This window comes from Saimiri boliviensis, chromosome 9, assembly GCF_048565385.1.
Source record: "Saimiri boliviensis isolate mSaiBol1 chromosome 9, mSaiBol1.pri, whole genome shotgun sequence".
Lineage (NCBI taxonomy): Eukaryota > Metazoa > Chordata > Mammalia > Primates > Cebidae > Saimiri > Saimiri boliviensis.
The window spans coordinates 110,242,710-110,261,152 of record NC_133457.1 but is presented as its reverse complement, the minus strand read 5'-3'; the positions used below and the strand labels follow the sequence as shown (position 1 = coordinate 110,261,152).

At 45.5% G+C, this 18,443-nt stretch overlaps 1 protein-coding gene across 4 annotated transcripts in view; it reads left to right on the top strand.

The window, feature by feature from the left end:
* SLC13A3 (solute carrier family 13 member 3) overlaps positions 1 to 18,443 on the top strand; it is an 85,427-nt gene that overhangs the window by 40,286 nt on the left and 26,698 nt on the right. For 3 of the 4 annotated variants that reach the window (XM_003936483.4, XM_074406608.1, XM_074406607.1), the window contains exons 4-6: positions 8,815 to 8,881; positions 12,922 to 13,107; positions 16,641 to 16,766. In XM_003936483.4, coding sequence (XP_003936532.1) covers positions 8,815 to 8,881; positions 12,922 to 13,107; positions 16,641 to 16,766 — 379 coding nt within the window. The remainder of the gene's footprint in view (positions 1 to 8,814; positions 8,882 to 12,921; positions 13,108 to 16,640; positions 16,767 to 18,443) is intronic. The other variant, XM_074406609.1, reaches the window with a different exon arrangement.

Sequence of the window (18,443 nt, the reverse complement as noted above, 5' to 3'; positions counted from 1 at the left end):
GTTGATCCATGAACCATCAAAGTTCATCTCACTGACAGTCCCATGAGTATTTCCCTGTCGTATACTAAGGGGTCCTGCTTATTTTATTTTCACGACAGTCCTGAACACTGGAATGGATTATATGTACTTTGCAGATGAAGTTTGGAGAGGTGAGATGCTGTGTTCAGAATCATAGCATTGATCCAGTAGCAGAGCCAGCTCTACGCAAGGGCAGAGTCTGCCACGAGGAAGGGAGGAGAAGCTTTATCACATGGATTAACAAACTTTCTCTATAAATGACCAAATAGCAAATACTGCAGGCCTTGCGAGCCGCTCTGTTGCAACCACTCAACTCTGCCCTTGCAGAGAGAAAGCAGCCACAGACAAGACAAATGAGCAGGCGTGGCGATGTGCCGACACGATTTTCTTTATGGGTGCTGAAATGAAAATTTTATATAATTTTCACATCAGGAAATGTTCTTCTATAGATTTTTTTCCAACCATTTCAAAATGTAAAAGCCATTCCTAGTTGGTAGGTCACACAAGAACGGGTGGTGGGCTGGATTCGGGGTGCATATTGTAGGTCGCTGACCCCTGCTCTACAATATTGGCTTTCTTGATTTTCAAACTGTTGAGAACGGCCTGACGGTCACCCTGAGGTGGCAGCCAGCACCTGGGCCTCTGCCCTTTCCCCCATTTCAACCCTCGTTAGACTCACTTTATCCATTTTGTACACTGGACTTCCAAGCAATAATAACCGGGGTTTACTGTGCACTCAGTTTATGCACAGACTCTTAGGTGGGCCTTGTATCTGAATGAGATGGAGCAAGCATCGACCTCTTTTAGAGAAATGGAATTGAGGAAGGAATTAAAAAGAGTACCCCACCACCACCACCCCCGGTTACCCAGTTGCCAAACAGTGGCTCTGGTATTTTGAATCCAGGCTGGCTGACTTCAGAGCCTGCACTCTCAGCTCCATTATTCTGCCTCCCACATGAGACTTTGAAAGTAGCCAAGCAAAGTACTGAAAGCCAAGTCCCTCATTATGAAGATGAAAAATCTGAGACTCAGGAAGGGGAAGGGACTTGTCCAAGGCCACACACAGCGGTGGCTGTGCAGTGAAGTCCAGAGTCTTTCCCCACGTGCCGCAGGAGGTCAGGAGGGAGGGCACCCTGGCGGCTGGGGTAGATACCTACCTTTACAGGCCGTGGGATCAGGGAGCAGGAATTGGTTAATGATCAACCCCTAAGACCTAAAACAAGGCTAATTCCAATGCAAAGAGAGCCATTCACTTTCACCAGTTCTGAGCTTTGACCAGGTGGCAGGAGGTGAGGATAGGGGTGGAGGGAGTAGAGATTCTGCCAATGGACTAGGAGAGGGACCAGGAAATTCCTAGGGGCTTTGGGTTTATGAGGACATCTGCAGCAGCAGCAGCAACCATAATTATAATGTGAGCAAGGCTCTCATTTTCTGAGCAACCACCACATGCCAGAGACTGTGCTAATTTTGGTGTGTGCGTGACGGAGTCTTACTCTGTCCCCCAGGCTGGAGTGCAGTGGCACGATCTCGGCTCACTGCAACCTCTGTCTCCTGGGTTCAAGCGATTTTCCTGCCTCAGCCTCTTGAGTAGCTGGGATTACACGTGCATGCCACCATGCCCAGCTGATTTTTTGCAGTCTTAGTAGAGACAGGATTTCACTGTGTTAGCCAAGATGGTCTTGATCTCCTAATCTTGTGATTCCCCCCACCTCTGCCCACTAAAGTGCTGGGATTACAGGTGTGAGCCACCGTGCCTGGCCCGTGCTCATTTTTTTTATACTCATTAGCTCATCTAATCTTTATAATTGTACTAGGAGGTAATGGTGCTCATTATATAGATAAAGAGACTGAGGCTCAGAGAGGCAAAATGATTTGCCCAAAGTAATGTGGTGATTTGCTGAGTTCTGTCTGAATCCTGAATCTATGCTTCTAAGCACCTTGCCATGGGGCCTGGTACAGAGAAGGCAGAACCTAGGGCAGGGTGGGACTATCTAGATAAGACTCCAGAGGTCCTCAGCCTTGGAGGGCAGCGCTGCTGCCTTTCTCTGGTTCCTTTACCCAGTTCTGTGCCCTGCACTGCCTAGGGCACCCAGGTGCCATGTGAGCGATGGCTTCGCCAATGTCCCCCACATGGATGCTCTCCTTCGATCCTCCACCACCCCGTGGGAAGGCACTATTAGCATGTCCATTTTACAGAGGAAGAAACTGAAGCTCAAAGGCATGACTGGCCCCGTGTCCCTTGGCCAGTAAAAGGCCCACCTGGATTTTGTTTGTGTGTTTTAGAACAGGGTCTTGTTCTGTCTCCCAGGCTGGAGTGCAGCGGTGTCATTAGCTCACTGCAGCCTCGAACCCCTGGTTCAAGTGATCCTCTAGCCACAGCCTCCCAAAGCACTGGGGTTACAGGCGTGATCCACCATATCTGGCCCTCCACCTGGCTTTTGAATCTCAACGCTTTCACCTCCTTTCTCTGTCCATAGAAAGCTAGCTTGCCGTCTGTGTCTTTCCTTTATAGAAAGGTCCAGGATGCCACCCTTCACAACACAAGGGTGTTTTACGTTGGGTGAAGTGTTGTCCTCTTTCAGTTTTCATCCGTAATGCTAACCCACCTCCTGCGACTTTCCTCATCTATAAAACAAGAACACTGACTCTTACGTGAGAAACGAGAGCCAGGTACACAGGAAGTGGTTAATATGTGGCAGTTGTATTAAAAACGACTTCTGAGATGTCCAGGAATCGGAGGCACAGGTAATAAGACCTTCTACCTTGATGCACATCGACATTGCCACTCCTACTTGAGCGGGATTTATTCGCTTCCTGGTTTACAATCTGTTTCCTCCATGGACTCCAAGCTCCATGAGGGGTGTATCAATCTTTCTCATTGTTTTGAATCTTCACTGGTGCAGTCTTGTTCACCTAAGACACTGTTGGTACATAGTAGATGTTATATATATAAATGTGTGGAATTGATGAATATGCAAATAGGCCATTTAACTAACTGTTCTTTGCCTCAGTTTCCTCAAACCTAAAACGGGGATAATAATCCTCACTACCTAGGCTGGCATAGGTGCTAAATGGATGAATGGACATAAACCTGCTTAACTTGGGGCTTGTGACCTTCCCTGGGGTGATTTTTACCTTACTGACACACGAACTCTTTCCTGAGGGCCTTCGTTATGTCAGACTTTAAGAACATCTCGGTCATACCAGGGAGGCCAGATCAGAGTTATCAGTTTCACATCAGACCTGCTGAGTGCCAAGTGGGTGCCTTGGAGATGGACTGAGTTTCAGGGGTAGGGGATCCTAAGTTCTAGATATAAGCCTGACTCTGCCACTGACTCATTGGGTCCTCTTGATCCCAACTTTAGCCCACCTCTCTGGGCCTCAGTTTCCCCTCTTGTAAAGAGGAAGGTAATAAACTTGGCGTAGCTCTCTAAGGCTGCTTGGAGACAGCCATAAGATTATAAATGTGAAAGTTCTCAGTCCCGTGGCCTGACACAGACTCATGGATTGATATGATTTGAATAAGACTTTACAGAAGAATCAAGGTTCTAACCAACTGGCGATTTCTGGACCCAGAGAAGTCTCTCTGGGGACTTAGCCTTATTGGCCTGTTTCCACGTGGTCTCTTGGGCTACTGAGATCACAGGAAGCACAGGGGTAGATCCTGGGTAAATGCCTGAGAGCTTAGCTCAGCATCAGGCTTTCCAATTCCATCTTCATGACTTCATCATCATCAGAAAATAATACCTGTTATTAACTTTTTTCACATTACCAATCTCTGTAAGGAAAAAGCAAAACTCCTTCCTTCCTGATCTTATATGATAAAGCTAATTACCATTTAGAGTTCTGCATGTATGAATACCCTCCACTACCTTATTTATACCACATACAATCTCTTATCAGGGCTCTTCCAACTCAGACGCAGAGCAAACGGGGCCAGGTTGGGGCTGTGGCCAGCTGCTGAGCTCAGTTTCCCTATCTGTAACCTCAGACAAGTTGCTGTTCACCCTGGCTGCATAAAGAATCATCTGCACAGTGCCCGGGTGGGAAGATGGTAGAGTGAGCTAGAGATGGTGGGGGCTGGGGGTCACCAAGTCAGAGTTTTTCCTGTCTGGCCATCCCCCGGGGAGCAACTTTGCCCTCCACCTTAGTGTGCTATTAATAGCCCCTCGCTTCCTACTTCAGTGCCCTGGACCCTGGCCTCGTGCGTGGCGTGTGGACCTGTTCCCAGCACTCATGCCCAGGGGCCCTCGTCCGTGTGGCCCAGAGCAGCTGACTCAACTTTTACCTTCAGACCCCTGCAGGTGACCAACAAGGCCAGCCATGGTCACAGGAAAAATGACACGGCCAGCCACCATGGAATCTGGTACCGATGGGGTACCACGAGAGCAGCCCAGGGTGTGGAAGGGACTTCCCCGAGCTGCTGGGTGAGACAAGGAATGTCCACGTGGCTGAGTGTGTGGCCTGACATCCATGTGAAGGAAAATCCCATGTAGAAAAGAAAAAAAAAATCAAACTTGTTTTGTGTCCTACATAAGTTCCTTGAAGAGCATCAGTGGCCTTCACCAAAGACCCGAGAAACACACTAGTCATGAAACAAGCTGTTATCATTTATGACAGCAGGGAGGCGGGGTGCACATGCTATGAGCCACCCTGAGTGTCTCAGGACGGGGGTGTTAAAAGGAACTCAAGACAGGATCTGGGTTGGAGGTTGGGGACAGGAGACCAGAGGCAATTCTGAGCTGGGTAAGGAAGGAGCAGTCACTCATTTAGCAAGAGACGGGGGTGCTCGGGGTTTTGAGGGCGGTGCTACGACCTTGCTTATGACTTTGTCTGAGGTCAGTGTGCTGTTAGATCGTGGAAGTCCAACAGGAGAACAAAGTGACCTGGCTCTGAGAGTCACTCATTCCCAGTGCCAGGGGCTCTGTTTTCTTCTTTCTCAAGGGTAACCCACATTTACTGAACTTTTGCTAGCACTCAGCCTCCTGTTAAATTAATCCTTCCTTCCCTCTCTTCCTCTCTTCCCTCCCTTCCTTCTTTCTTTCCTTTTTCCTTCCTTTCCCTCCCTCTCTCCCTCTTTTTTTTTTTCTTTCTCTCTCTCTTCCTTTCTTTTTTTTTTTTTTTTTTTTGAGACAGGGTCTTGCTCTGTCACCTAGGGTAACGTGCAGTGGCCTGATCACCACTCACTGCAGCCTCAGCCTCCCTAGCTCAACGAGTCCTCCCACCTCAGCCTCTCGAGTAGCTGGGACTACCTAGACCTGTTAAATTCTTTATCTCAAGATTAACAAACCATGACCCTCCACATCCAGCCTACTGCTTACTTTTTATGCAGCCTGGGGGCTAAGAATAGGTTTCATATTTTTAAATGGTTGAAATAAATCATAAGAAGAAAAACATTTTGTGACATGTGAAAAATTATATGAAATTCAAATTTCAGGCCGGGGTGGTAGCTCATGTCTATAATCCCAGCACTTTGAGAGGCTAAGATGAGAGGATCACTTGAGCCCCAGAGTTAGAGACCAGCCTCGGAAACATAGACTTTTTTTGTACAGAAAAATACAACAATTAGCCGGGCATGGTGGCACATACCTGTGGTCCCTGCTACTTGGGAGACTGAGGTGGGAGGATCACCTGAGTCCGGGATGTCGAGGCTGTTGTGAGCCGTGATCGTGCCACTGCACTCCAGCCTGGGCAACAGAGCGAGACCCTGTCTCAAAAAAATTTTTTATGTCCCCCAAATAAAAGTTGGGCCACACCCAAGCACTGATGTGTTGTCTGTGGCTGATTTGCTGCTCCCATGGCAGAGATGTATTGTTACGGCGGAGACCTGATGGCCCCCAAAACCTAAAATGTTCATTGTCTGGCTTTTTACAGAAGTTTGCTCATCCCTAGTTTTAGTAGGTTAACTTTTTTTTTTTTTTTTTTTTGAGACAGAGTTTCGCTCTTGTCCTCCAGGCTAGAGTGCAAAGGCGCCATCCCAGGTCACTGCAACCTCTGCCTCCTGGGTTCAGATGATTCTCCTACTTCAGCCTCCTGCATAGCTGGGATTAGAGGCATGCACCACCAGGCTCAGTTAGTTTTGTATTTTTAGTAGAGACGGGGTTTCTCCATGTTGGTCAGGCTGGTCTCAAACTCCCAACCTCAGGTGATCTGCCCGCCTCGGCCTCCCACGGTGCTGGGATCACAGGCGTGAGCCACCGCACCCGGCAGTAGGTTAACTCTTTAATCCTCTTGATGATCCTAGAACTGTGACCCCCATTTTATGAATTAAAGAACTGGGTAGAGGGAGATTAAGAGATAGAGCCTAACCAGGGTTTCTCAACTTCATTATCAGTGGCATTTGGGTGGGATGAGTCTTTGCTGGGGTGGGCTGGCCTACGTACTGCAGGACCTTTAGCAGCATTTCTGGCCTCTAACTGATAGATGCCAGTAGTACTTTGCCCTTCCACCCAAGCTGTGATAACCAAAAATGCCCCCAGACACTGCCCAACATCCCTTGGGTACAGAATTGGCCCTCACTGGGAGCCACTGGCCTAAAGTCACATAGTCAGTGACGGAGCTAGGATTTGAACCCAAGGCCTATGTATTTGGTCACCAGCCACACACCCAACTCCCAGGGGTGGGTTATTTTACTCTTGGTGGTGGTTCCAGCTGCAGGAACGTTTCATTCATTCTAATTTTCTTATCTCCAAAGCACTGTCAAAGGCTGCTGGGGAGTCTGGTCCATCAAACAGAGGAATAACTTTATCATTTTTGTGTATTTGCTTTAAGAGACAAGGTCTTTCTCTGTTGCCCAAGCGGTGACATGGTTATGTGGCATGATTATACCTCACTGCAGCCTCCAACTCCTGGCCTCAGCTGATCCTCCCACCTCAACCTCTGGAGTAGTTGGGACTACAAGCATGCGCCACTATACCCAGCTAATTTTTAAAAAAATCTTTTAGAGATGGAATCTAGCTGCATGGCTCAGGCTGGTTTCAGTCTCCTGGGCTCAAGCAATCCTCCTGCCTCAGCCTCCTGAGTAGCTGAGATTATAGGCGTGAACCACCATCCTTGACCAGAGAAATAATTTTTTTTTTTTTTTTTTTTTTTTGAGACGGAGTTTCGCTCTTGTTACCCAGGCTGGAGTGCAATGGTGCGATCTCGGCTCACCACAACCTCCGCCTTCTGGGTTCAGGCAGTTCTCCTGCCTCAGCCTCCTGAGTAGCTGGGATTACAGGCACGTGCCACCATGCCCAGCTAATTTTTTGTATTTTTAGTAGAGACGGGGTTTCACCATGTTGACCAGGTTGGTCTCGATCTCTTGACCTCGTGATCTACCTGCCTCAGCCTCCCAAAGTGCTGGGATTACAGGCTTGAGCCACCGCGCCCGGCCAGAGAAAGAACTTTAAAGATGAAGTCAGCTCCTGTCCTGAGCCTCCTCTGCTCAAATGCTACCCTAGCTCCTACCTGACTCAGAGGAGAAGCCACAGTTCTTCCAGTGAGCTCTGAGACTCCTGCCTGACCCCACCCACTTCCTGCCACCTCCACCCGCTGCCACTTCTCTTACCTTGCCTGCTGTTACTCTTCCCCCCCGTCAGGCCCCTGCTGCCCCACCGGCCTCCCCCCCGCTTCCTGACACTGGGTGTGCTTCCACCCAGGGCCTTTGCCCCTGTTCTTTCTTGCCCCAGATGTTTGCATGGCTCACCACCTGACCTTCAGGTCTTGGTTTGAAGTCAGATTCCCCTCTTTATCAGACTTGCTTTGAGCCTTGAAGAAGGTGCCTCACCTCAGGATGCCTGGCCCCTTCCCTGCCTCGTGTTTTTTGCATGGCACGCACCTTCACATGAAGTACTGCATATGTAACTTGGTCATGTGTGGCCTGTCTCTGCCACCAGAAGATCAGCTCCATGGGGACATGGACTTTCATCTCTTGTCACTCAGCACCAGGCACATGGCAGGTGCTCCATAGTGATTTGCTGGTGGATTAATTGGCTAGGGTTCAAGTGCCCAAGTTGTGGCTCTGGGTTCCAAGTTGCACCAAGCTCTTATCTCAAAAGAAGAACTGAAACACATGTGCTACTTATTCACAGAGTATCCCAAGAACATAGTCAATAGCACGTAGTAGGTGCTCAATAAACATTTTTTGGATGAATGAATGAATGAATGGATAAGTGGGGTCGCCTGACCCCTTGCTGATTCAGTACCATCAGACCTGTCATTTCACAACGTTGGCAATAGCTACTCAGGTAAGCCTAGGCTTGAGTTATGGAGTGTCAAGAAGCCTTGCAGCTAAACCCTGCTAACTCCCTGCCAACAGGCTGGGCACATCTTCACAGATGGATGGTAGCACAGGGGGACAGAATGCTGACTGACTTGTCTTTTTAATTTTTTCTTTCTTTCTTTCTTTCTCTGTCTCTTTCCTTCCTTCTTTCTCTCTCTTTCCTTCCTTCCTTTTCTTTCTCTCTCTCTCATTCTCTTTCTTTCTCTTTGTCTCTTTCCTTCTTTTCTTCCTTCCTTCTTTTTCTCTCTCTTCCTTTCCCTTTCTCTTGTACTTTCTTTTTCTTTCTCTCTTTCTTTCTCTCTCTCTCTTTCCCTCACTCCCACCTTTCCCTCTCCCTCCCTCCCCCACTTCCTTCCTTCCTTCCCTCCCTCCCTCCCTCCCTCCTTCCTTTCCTCTCTGTCTTTGTCTTTCGATTCTATGAATAGTGTAGGTTCCTTGGCAAAGAAAGCATTCTTGACTGACTACACAAGACTTGGGACACTCCTGTCCCATTCGCTACATAACACTAAAGACATCATGCTCTTTCCTCCTAGCTGCTGTGCGGAGAAACGGCCTACACACTGTGCCCACGGAGATGCAGTTTCTCGCCAGCACAGAAGAGTAAGTTATTGGTGAAATTCGTAGAGGAGCCAGTGCTTGATTCAAGGAGTCAATGAACAAGAATTCAATGCTGCAAACCATTTTCCTCCCATCCCTGAATTTTTCTGCAAACGACCTAATGCCTAAGTTTTCACCATCCACCTCTGTGGCCTAAACTGAACCTCAACAGCTCCTTTAAAAAAAAAAAAAGCAGACATGGAAAGGGTAGGACAGTACATTAAATCCCTAAAGGTCCGGTGAGGTTGAGGATCACAGGTACTTTCCTCTTGAAAGAAGGGACCCAGAAGAGCAAGACAGCACAAACTAATGAGGAGGAGAGGGGAGCAGGCAGGGTTAGGAGTCCATACAGACAAAACACCCTGTAAAACAATAACAGCCCCCTTCACCCTTACATGACTTAGAAAGCATCTTCACGTTGATGTTGAAATCGCATTTAGTCTAGTGTATTCTTTGCATTATGGCAGTGTGGTTAAGATCATGGGATCTGGAGTCACAAACACCTGACTTGGAACTCTGGCTCTGCTGCATACTGGCTGTGTGAGATAATGCAGATACGGCAGGTTGGCTGGACCGTACACGTCCAGATGTTAGCACTTCTTATGACGGCATTGTGATCTCAATTTAACAGTGACGACACAGCAGGGAGTCAAGCAATCTGCTCGAGGCAGTGCTGGGCGTCGATCTGGTCTATTTCATTCATTCAGCAAATAGTTATTGAGAGCTTATGGTAAGCCAGGCACTATTCTAGGGATGGAGATACAGCAAGGGAGCAGAAATCCCAGCCCTTTTGGGCTTAGATTCTAGTGCCAAGAAACGGAAGAATGAATAATCCATGGTGTGTCAGGTGGTTGATAAGCTTTGGAGGGAGAGCAAAGCAGGAAAGAGGGCGGGGAGGCGAGCTGGTAAGTGGGAAGGGGCGGTTTGAATATGGGTGGTCAGGGAAGGCCTCACAAGGAGGTCGTGCCTGAGCAAATCCCTGCAAGAGGTGGGGAGTCTTGGGGGTCACCATGGGAAGAGTGTTCTCAGCATGGGGACCAGCAGGTGAAAAGCTCTTGAGAGGTCAAAGAGCAGCCAGGAAGCCAGTGTGGCTGGAGCTGAGTGAGTGAGAGAGCACATGGTAGGAGGCTGGGTCAGAGAGTTTTCTTGGGTGGGGAGAGAGTGATGGTGGAGGACAGAGCACGTGGGACCTCATGAGCCGTGGCTATAGCCTTGACTTTGAATGAGATGGGAGCTGATGGAGGTTTTAGCAGGGGAGGGGCATGACCTTGTGCCTGTTTCATCCCACAGCCTGTGCTCCTTCTTGGCACCATGTTTGGGGGCTCTAAGTCCACCTTTCAGGCATGGGTTATATGATTGGTCCAGCCACTTGTGACCATGTAGCCTGGAAATATGTTCTAAATGTCTGCCCGTGCAGTGCTTGCACTGGGTCTATTGGGAAACCCAGTCCTAACTCCCTGGAAGTCTATGTTGGATGCAAACCCCTTCCCCTCTCTGGGCCTCAGTTTCCTCACCCGAACAAAAAAGTGGTCGCTCTAGATAAACTCTAGGGCCCTTTCTGCTTTTTCTCTTTTTGATACTTAGGATGGTTGGCGTGCCCAGGTCTGAGGGAGGCCACAGTTCTGGCCTGGGCCTGCCACCCCTGAGAAGTCAGACCATGGTGGTGGTTTCCACCTGCTTCTGGTCTTTGCCTTCCTGTCATACTGGAAATCAGCCACTCAGACCCCAGCTCATGTCCCCATTGTCCTCTGAGGAAGAAGTCCCTTATGTAGTGATTCAGGCCAGAGAGTATTTGAATTATCATTCCTTCTTTAAGGAAATAATTTTCATTTTCGTTTTTACTTTAATTTTAAAAATTTGATTCATTACATAGAATAGTCTTCTCTTTTCTTCTTCTTTTTTTTGAACAGCAACTACTTTATTGTTATTTTTTATTTATTATACTTGAAGTGCTGGGGTACATTGCAGATTGTGCAGGTTGGTTACATAGGTAGACACGTGCCATGGTGGTGGTTTGCTGCATCCATCGCCCCGTCATCTACATTAGGTATTTCTCCTAATGCTCTCCCTCCCCAATCCCCTGACCCCCTGCTATTCCTCCCCTAGCCCCCCACCCCCCAGGCCCTCGTGTATGATGTTCCCCTCCCTGTGTCCATGTGTCCTTGTTAGAACAGTTTTCTTTGTAAAAAATCTTAATTTCCCTTTTTTTCAGCTTCACTGAACTATAATTGACAAATAAAAATTATATATTTAAAATATACAATGTAATGTTTTGATATATGGGTACATTGTGACATGATCACAGTCAAGCTCATTAACATATCTATCTTGTCACCTGGTTACAGTGCTGCAGCAATTCTCAATTACCTAAAAATTATATATTTAAAATATATAATGTAATGTTTTGATATATGGGTACATTGTGACATGATCACAATCAAGCTCATTAACATATCTATCTTGTCACCTGGTTACAGCGCTACAGCAGTTCTCAATTTCATTCACTTATAAACATTTTAGAATTGCATATGTCAAAAAATACCCTTAAACTAAAAAAATGAATGTATTCAGCATCTCACTTCCAGAGGTAGATTGTAACCATTAAATGAATACCATTCTAAACTATTTCTTGATAGAGAGCTTTACACATAAATGCATTTTTAACGTGGTGGCCCACACCTGTAATCCCAGTACTTTCGGAGGACGAGGAAGGCAGATCACCTGGGGTCAGGAGTTTGAGACCAGCCAGGCCAACATGGTGAAACCCCATCTCTACTAAAAATATAAAAATTAGCTGGGCATGGTGGTGGGCACCTATAGTCTCAGCTACTCTGGAGGCTGAGGCAGCAAAATCGCTTGAACCTGGGAGGCAGATGTTGCAGTGAGCTGAGTTCATGCCATTGCACTCCAGCCTGGGTAACAAGAGTGAAACTCCGTCTCAAAAAATATAAATAAATAAATAAAATAAAAATTGATAATGCTATATATGCTGTTTTGTAACCTGCTGGTTCACTTTTTTTCTTCATTTCAGTCTGTTTCCATAACTTATTTTACTTAATGGAGTATAGCAGACATCATTGCACCTCAATAATGCCAACCTTATGGTCTTTTAATTATGTACTTAATAATTCTTAATTTCATTATTTCCCAAAACTCTTAAACTACACAAGGAAAACAACCCAGAAGATAAAAAAGAAAAAAAAAAAATACATAATTTCACTCCTGGGAAAAGCGGCAAAAGAATTTGCATATATTTCTAGACTTTAAATGCTCTTGTATTCACGAAACATGGCTGTTCCTTTATTTTTATTTATTGTTTATTAACTTTTTTAGAGACAGGGTCTCACTCTGTTACCCAACCTAAATGGCAGTGGTACAATCATAGCTCACCACAGCCTCAAACTTCTGGGCTCAATCAACCCTCCTGCCTCAGCCTCCTGAGCAGCTGGGACTACAGGTGTGTGCTACCATACCCAGCTGATTTAAAAAAATTTTTTTAGAGATAGGGTCTCACTATATTGCCCAGGCTGGTCTCAAACTTCTGTCCTCAAGCAATCCTTTTGCCTTGGTCTCCCAAAGTGTTAGAGTTATAGGAGTGATCCACCACGCCCAGCTGAAACATGAGTATTTATAAAATAAAAAACTAAATAGTACTGTGACGTGCCTTTTCACTGTAGTTTGTGAATGGACAGCTTTCATCTTACCAAGCATCCGTTTAATAGCTGCACTGGTATTCCACCCAGGAAGAGGGTCATCTTTATTATCAGCCCCTTTTTTATGGGCATTTAGACTATTCCTCACTTAAATTATGTTTAGTGGCATGGTGAATTCCCCTGTACTCATACCTGAGACACTAGTCTGTTTCTTTAGGATACATTTTTAGAGTATAGTATCTGAGCTCAAAAGTTGCACCTTGTTACAGGTTTTTTGATACCTGTGCCAAATTACCTTCTAGAAAGATCACTTAGCTCCCCCAATCCCTGGATAGTCTGTGGCCTGTTCTCCATGTGTTCTGAATGGCTTCTCTTTGGATTTGTTTAAAGCAAAGACCACTCTGGGGAGACGGAGGTTCCACTGGATCTGCTGGCTGACTCCAGGAAGGAGGAGGAATATCGCGGGAACATCTGGAAGGGCTTTCTCATCTCCATCCCCTACTCAGCCAGCATTGGGGGCACAGCCACACTCACGGGCACGGCCCCTAACCTCATCCTGCTTGGCCAGCTCAAGAGGTGAAAGCAAGAGTCCCCGCCGGCAGGGAGGGTTCTGCTCCTCCCTTCCTCGTCCCTCGTTCATTCACCATCCAGAGAATGTGTATTGAGGGCTTTCTCTGGGCCAGGCTATGGATACGCAGCAATACACAAAACCCAGTGAGATCCCTGCCCTTGGGGAGCTTCCATTCTGGTGGGAGAGTCAGACAATAAGTGAAAAAGCAAATGAATATGTAATATATCTGTGTGATAAGTTAGGGAAAAAATGCAGCTGGGCAAGAGGGTAGAAGTGAGGAGAGAGGGGTGCTAGTTTATGTAGGTTGGTCAGGGACACTAGTTCTTTCTGACAGGCTGACATTTGAGCAGGCACCTAGAAGGGAATGAGCCACGTGGACACAGGAGGGAAAGGCATTGCTGACAGCGGGGAGTAGCTCCTACGAGGCTGGGAGGTGGGGCTGTTCCTGGGGAGGTTCAGGGACCAGCAAGAATACCAGGGAGATGAAGAACCTGGGGCGAAGGGAAGGTAAGAAGATATAAGGCTATAGGGGCAAGTGTTGTCTAAGGACACAGCTTTTCCTCCAAGTCACTGGAAAGGTGACAGCAAAGTGACCCATTCCAGAGGCATGGGTCTGTGGCTGTTCATGGCCTGGGAGAAGCCTTCCAGCCATAAGCAGGGTCCCCTAGTGAAGTGGGCTCTGCTGGGAGCTAAAGTCTCCCCATCCCTGGAAGTGGGCAGCAGTGACTGGGTGGCCGGCAGTCAGGGCCTGAGAATGAGAGAAGGGTGCTCCAGCTGCACAACTTGCTGCTCCCATTATTTCAAGCCTCTGGTTTCCAAGACTTTAAAAATTCAGTATTTTAAGATCCTGTCTCTAAGACTTTTAGGTTCCAGGATTCTGAGGCAGGGTTTCTAAGATTTCTTGCAGTGGAGATGTAGCATAGGTTCATTTAATTTACATAAATGCAAATGTAAGCATTTGGCAAACGAAGGACAGCAAAAAGTATTTGATATTCAACATGGCTCCAAATACTAGCCAACTTCTTTACCTGTTGTCCAACCAAAGAATCAGAAACCTGTGCGGATGAAGGGAGACCCTGCTGATCTTCCCGAGAGAGGTTTGCTATGCGGGCAACACTCAGTAACATACATGTGAGTAACTAAAGGTGTTTTCACAAGAGATATGAACACACCCATGTTTGGCCTCGTGCTGATTTTAAAACCTTAACTCCTGGGTAAGATGAATTGCCATTGCATTCTCAGATTCCAAAATGCTTTGATTCTGAAATTTGATAATGGGAACCAGTGAATTTCAGCCATGCACTGGGAGAAGTGGAAAAAAAAAAAAAAAAAAAGTCGTAGGTGTATTTCACCAATTGATTTAAGTCCACTGAGTTTTACTGCAAACCTCAGATGTCTTTTTATCTCTATCCTTTAAACAAGGCCTGGCTGTGCCTTGTGGTTTTAGCTTGGTGACAGAAAAGCCAGAAGCAAAGAGGGTCTTGTTTCAGGTGTGGGAGAATCTAGGCTCAGCCCGTTAGTGTTCTGCCGAGGGGAAAGGTAGGCATTTGACATTAGGGTTTGCCAGGGCCCATCCCCGGGGCTGGATAGGAAGATGTGGGCTCTGGGGATGGAGGGCAGGGCCTGGGTTGGGGACGGAGAGAATTGGAGGGCAGAAGTTGTTGTCAAAGCATTTTCAGGTTGCCTGCCTGCCCTGATGTAAGGCTTTGTTCAAACCTGAAATGAAATTGGGGAAATTATATGTTTTTTTTTAATGTATCTTTCATATTTATATTTTATAAAATATATCTTATGTATCTGTAGTATATAATATTAACATAGAATACATAATATATATATTAACATATATACACAGTAAAAATGTCAAATGTAAGATTTCAGGTAAATTACATGCAAATTGTATGCAGCACAATGGCTCGAATGTAAACTGTCTGGTATAGGGAGAGGGGATTTAAAAGGAATGCTAGGTAACACGTGATTTTGATTCTCCAGTTGAGAACAGGAGAAGCCTGGGGAGACGGCAGAAGTGGCTGCCCTGAGTGGTCCTTTGGCCCTTGTTGCCAAAATATGTTTTATTGGTTTATTCTGATTATAAAATGATAGAGGCACATTACAGAAACATTTGGAAAATATAGAAAAAGAAGTTTGAAATACCTTCAATCCCACTGTAAGATTTTAACAGACTTTCTTCTAGACTTTTCTATATCCATATATTCAATGTGTATATTTTTCATGTTTTTGTCACTATACTCTTAATACAGTTTTATTGTCTGATTTTATTATTAAAATTTTTTTAGGAAACCCAAGTTTTAGTGACTATATGTTATCTTAATTTGGGTGTCATACTTTAATCCTAGGCATTTAGATTGTTTTCATTTTATAATGTTTATTATTTCACTATTACGAGTTATGTAACTGACCATACACTTGCTGATATTTTAATATTTTTTAAACAATATTTTTATTTTGTCTAATTACAGAGGTATGCTTATTCACTGTAGAAAATACAGGTAGTGAAAAAGGAGGAAATAAAAAAGCTCTTAGAATCCCACTATATAGAATTTATTAATTCTTTTTTTGTTTATTTATTATGTAATAACTGTTAATGTTTTGGTTTGATTTACTTATTTACCTAGAAATGTCTGTGAGTGTCCATATGCTTTTGTATACATCATTCTGTAACTTATTTTTCCACTTTTCAATCTAGCATTTAGATTCCTGACCACATTCTGGTAGTTTGTTTTAAAGTTTATTTCAAGTAGTAGAATTTCTGGGTAAAAGGGTATGCACATTTTTAAGACTCTTACTGCATTTTACCAAATTCTTCTCCAGAAAAGAGTATCCTGATGAACAGACATCAAGAATCTGCCTGTTTTCCCACATCTTCACCAGCACTGAGTGTTATTGCCCTTCATCCTTTCAGGCTTGATGATGTCTTAATAGAACTGAGATTGGACACCATTCAGCAGAGAAAGAACTCATTGGCATCACCATTGCCTGGACAAAATGTCCAGGGTCTTTGAGCATATATAATAAGGAGGGCAAAGGTTTCCATCTGCAGATGTGTTATGTTTGACTCCCACATTCATCAAAAACATTTTCATAAATTTCCAACATTTAAACATCACATAATTTCAAGTAAAACCCAGATCTGGGCTTACTGGCCCTGCACTCCTGCATGGCTACCATGGGGGAGCAAACAGCACCTGATCCCTTTAATGCACACAGCTCTCTTCAATTCTCCATGGCCTGACCCAGCCTGTTTCATTCACTCAGGTACCTGTCTGGCCCCCAGGGGGCAGAGAGTTTGACGGTAGTGCACCCATTGGTCCCACTAGGTCAGAAGCCAGCAGCCCCTAAAGAAGAGGAAAAACGGGGGCTTCTATTAGAAGAGGTGGAAGACACTGTTCCCAAGACTCCCATGGGACCCTTCATTCCCCTCTTGACCCACAACTGCTAGTACCACCTGGTCCCCTCTCCCACTCCCCAAATGGGCATGGCTGCCCTTGGCCTGTTCTCATCTCCCGCTGTTCTCCAGTTTCTTTCCGCAGTGTGACGTGGTGAATTTTGGCTCCTGGTTCATTTTCGCCTTCCCTCTCATGCTGTTGTTCCTGTTGGCAGGCTGGCTCTGGATCTCCTTCCTGTATGGGGGACTGAGCTTCAGGTACCTCTCATTTTCTTCTTGGCAGGTAGAGTGGGGAACCAGGGAGTGGCCTTTCTAGCTCAGTATCTGCTGATGAAAGCTAAGGATGATCGTTATTTCATGTCATATTCTCATTTCTTTATGTATGTATGTATGTATTTATTTTTACAGACAGGGTCTTGCTCTGTCACCCAGGCTGGAGTGCAGTGGCGTGATCATAGCTGATTGTAGCCTCAATATCCCAGGTTCAAGTGTTCCTCTGGCCTCGGCCTCCCAAGTAGCCAGGACTATAGGCGAATGCCACTGTGCCTGGCTAATTAAAAAAATTTTTTTTTTTTTTTTGTAGAGACAAGGTCTCACTATGTTGCTCAGGCTGGTCTCAAACTTCCGGCCTCAAGTGATTCTTCATGTCTTAGTCTCTCAAAGCTCTGGGATTATAGGCGTGAGCCACCAGGCTAGCCATATTCTCATTTCTCGACCTCCCAGGGATTAAGTGAGAGGTGTGGGCTGCCTGCCACACTCAGACCCCCTGTTGATATCACATATTATTAATAATTATTAATAGTATTACCTTTAAATAAGGGTAAACACTGTTGACCAGAGAAGAGGAGAGTGCACTATTTCCCATTGTATGGGGCCCTGGCAAGGAAGATAATTTGGGGTGGCATGAGGACAAGATATTAAATAACACCAAATCGTATTATGGGAAATATGCCTTTATCAACTCTCATCACTCTGTCTACTTACGCTGAGGTGGAAAGTCTCAGTAGGGTGCTAAAGAAACCTTAATGTCTGACATTTCCAAATCAACCTCTTAACAAAGAAAGAGCAAGCTTCAGACCCAGAGACTTGAGCCAGAAATGGTGTCTAGCCTAAATGCAATACTGGCACTTTGTTTTCCTGTATTTATTTTGGTTACTTCGGTTACTTTTTAATGTGGCTACGTTAATTTGGATAGGCAACACATACACATGGTTCTCAAAAATAAAAACAAACAGGAAGAGGCATGCAGTGATGACCCCTCTTCCCAGCCATGCCTACATGAGCCTCTTCACCCAGGATATTCGCCCCAAAAATGATACACTTTTATTGGTTTCTTGTGCAACCCTCCAGAGTTTTCTTAAGCAAACATGAACAGACACAAATATCTTTTTCTGGTGACTGGCCTCCCTGACATATTTTGGGTTTGTTTTGTTTATTTATTTATTGAAACAGAGTCTCATTCTGTCACCCAGGCTGAAGTACAGTGGTGCCATCCTGGCTCACTGCAACCTCCATCTCCCAGATTCAGGCGATTCTCCTGCCTCAGCCTCCAGAGTAGCTAGGACTACAAGCTCTTGCCACCAAACCCAGCCAATTTTTTTGTGCTTTTTTGTTAGAGATGGGGTTTTACTGTGTTGGCCAGGCTGGTCTCAAACTCCTGATCCACCCACTTTGACCTCCCAAAGTGCTGGGATTACAGGCGTGAGCCACCTGCACCCATCTGTTTTTTTATTCTGTATTTTTATTTTTATTTTTCTCTTTTACCCTGCAGCTGTAACTCAAAGGAAGCAGATATTTTTATAAGACACATTTCCAAAGTGGGATTTCTGGGTCTGAGAATAAACACATTTTTGTTTTAATAGATATTGTCAAACAATTCTTCATACAAATTTTACGTTTACTCTCCCATGCACAATGTATGAGCATGTCTGCTTC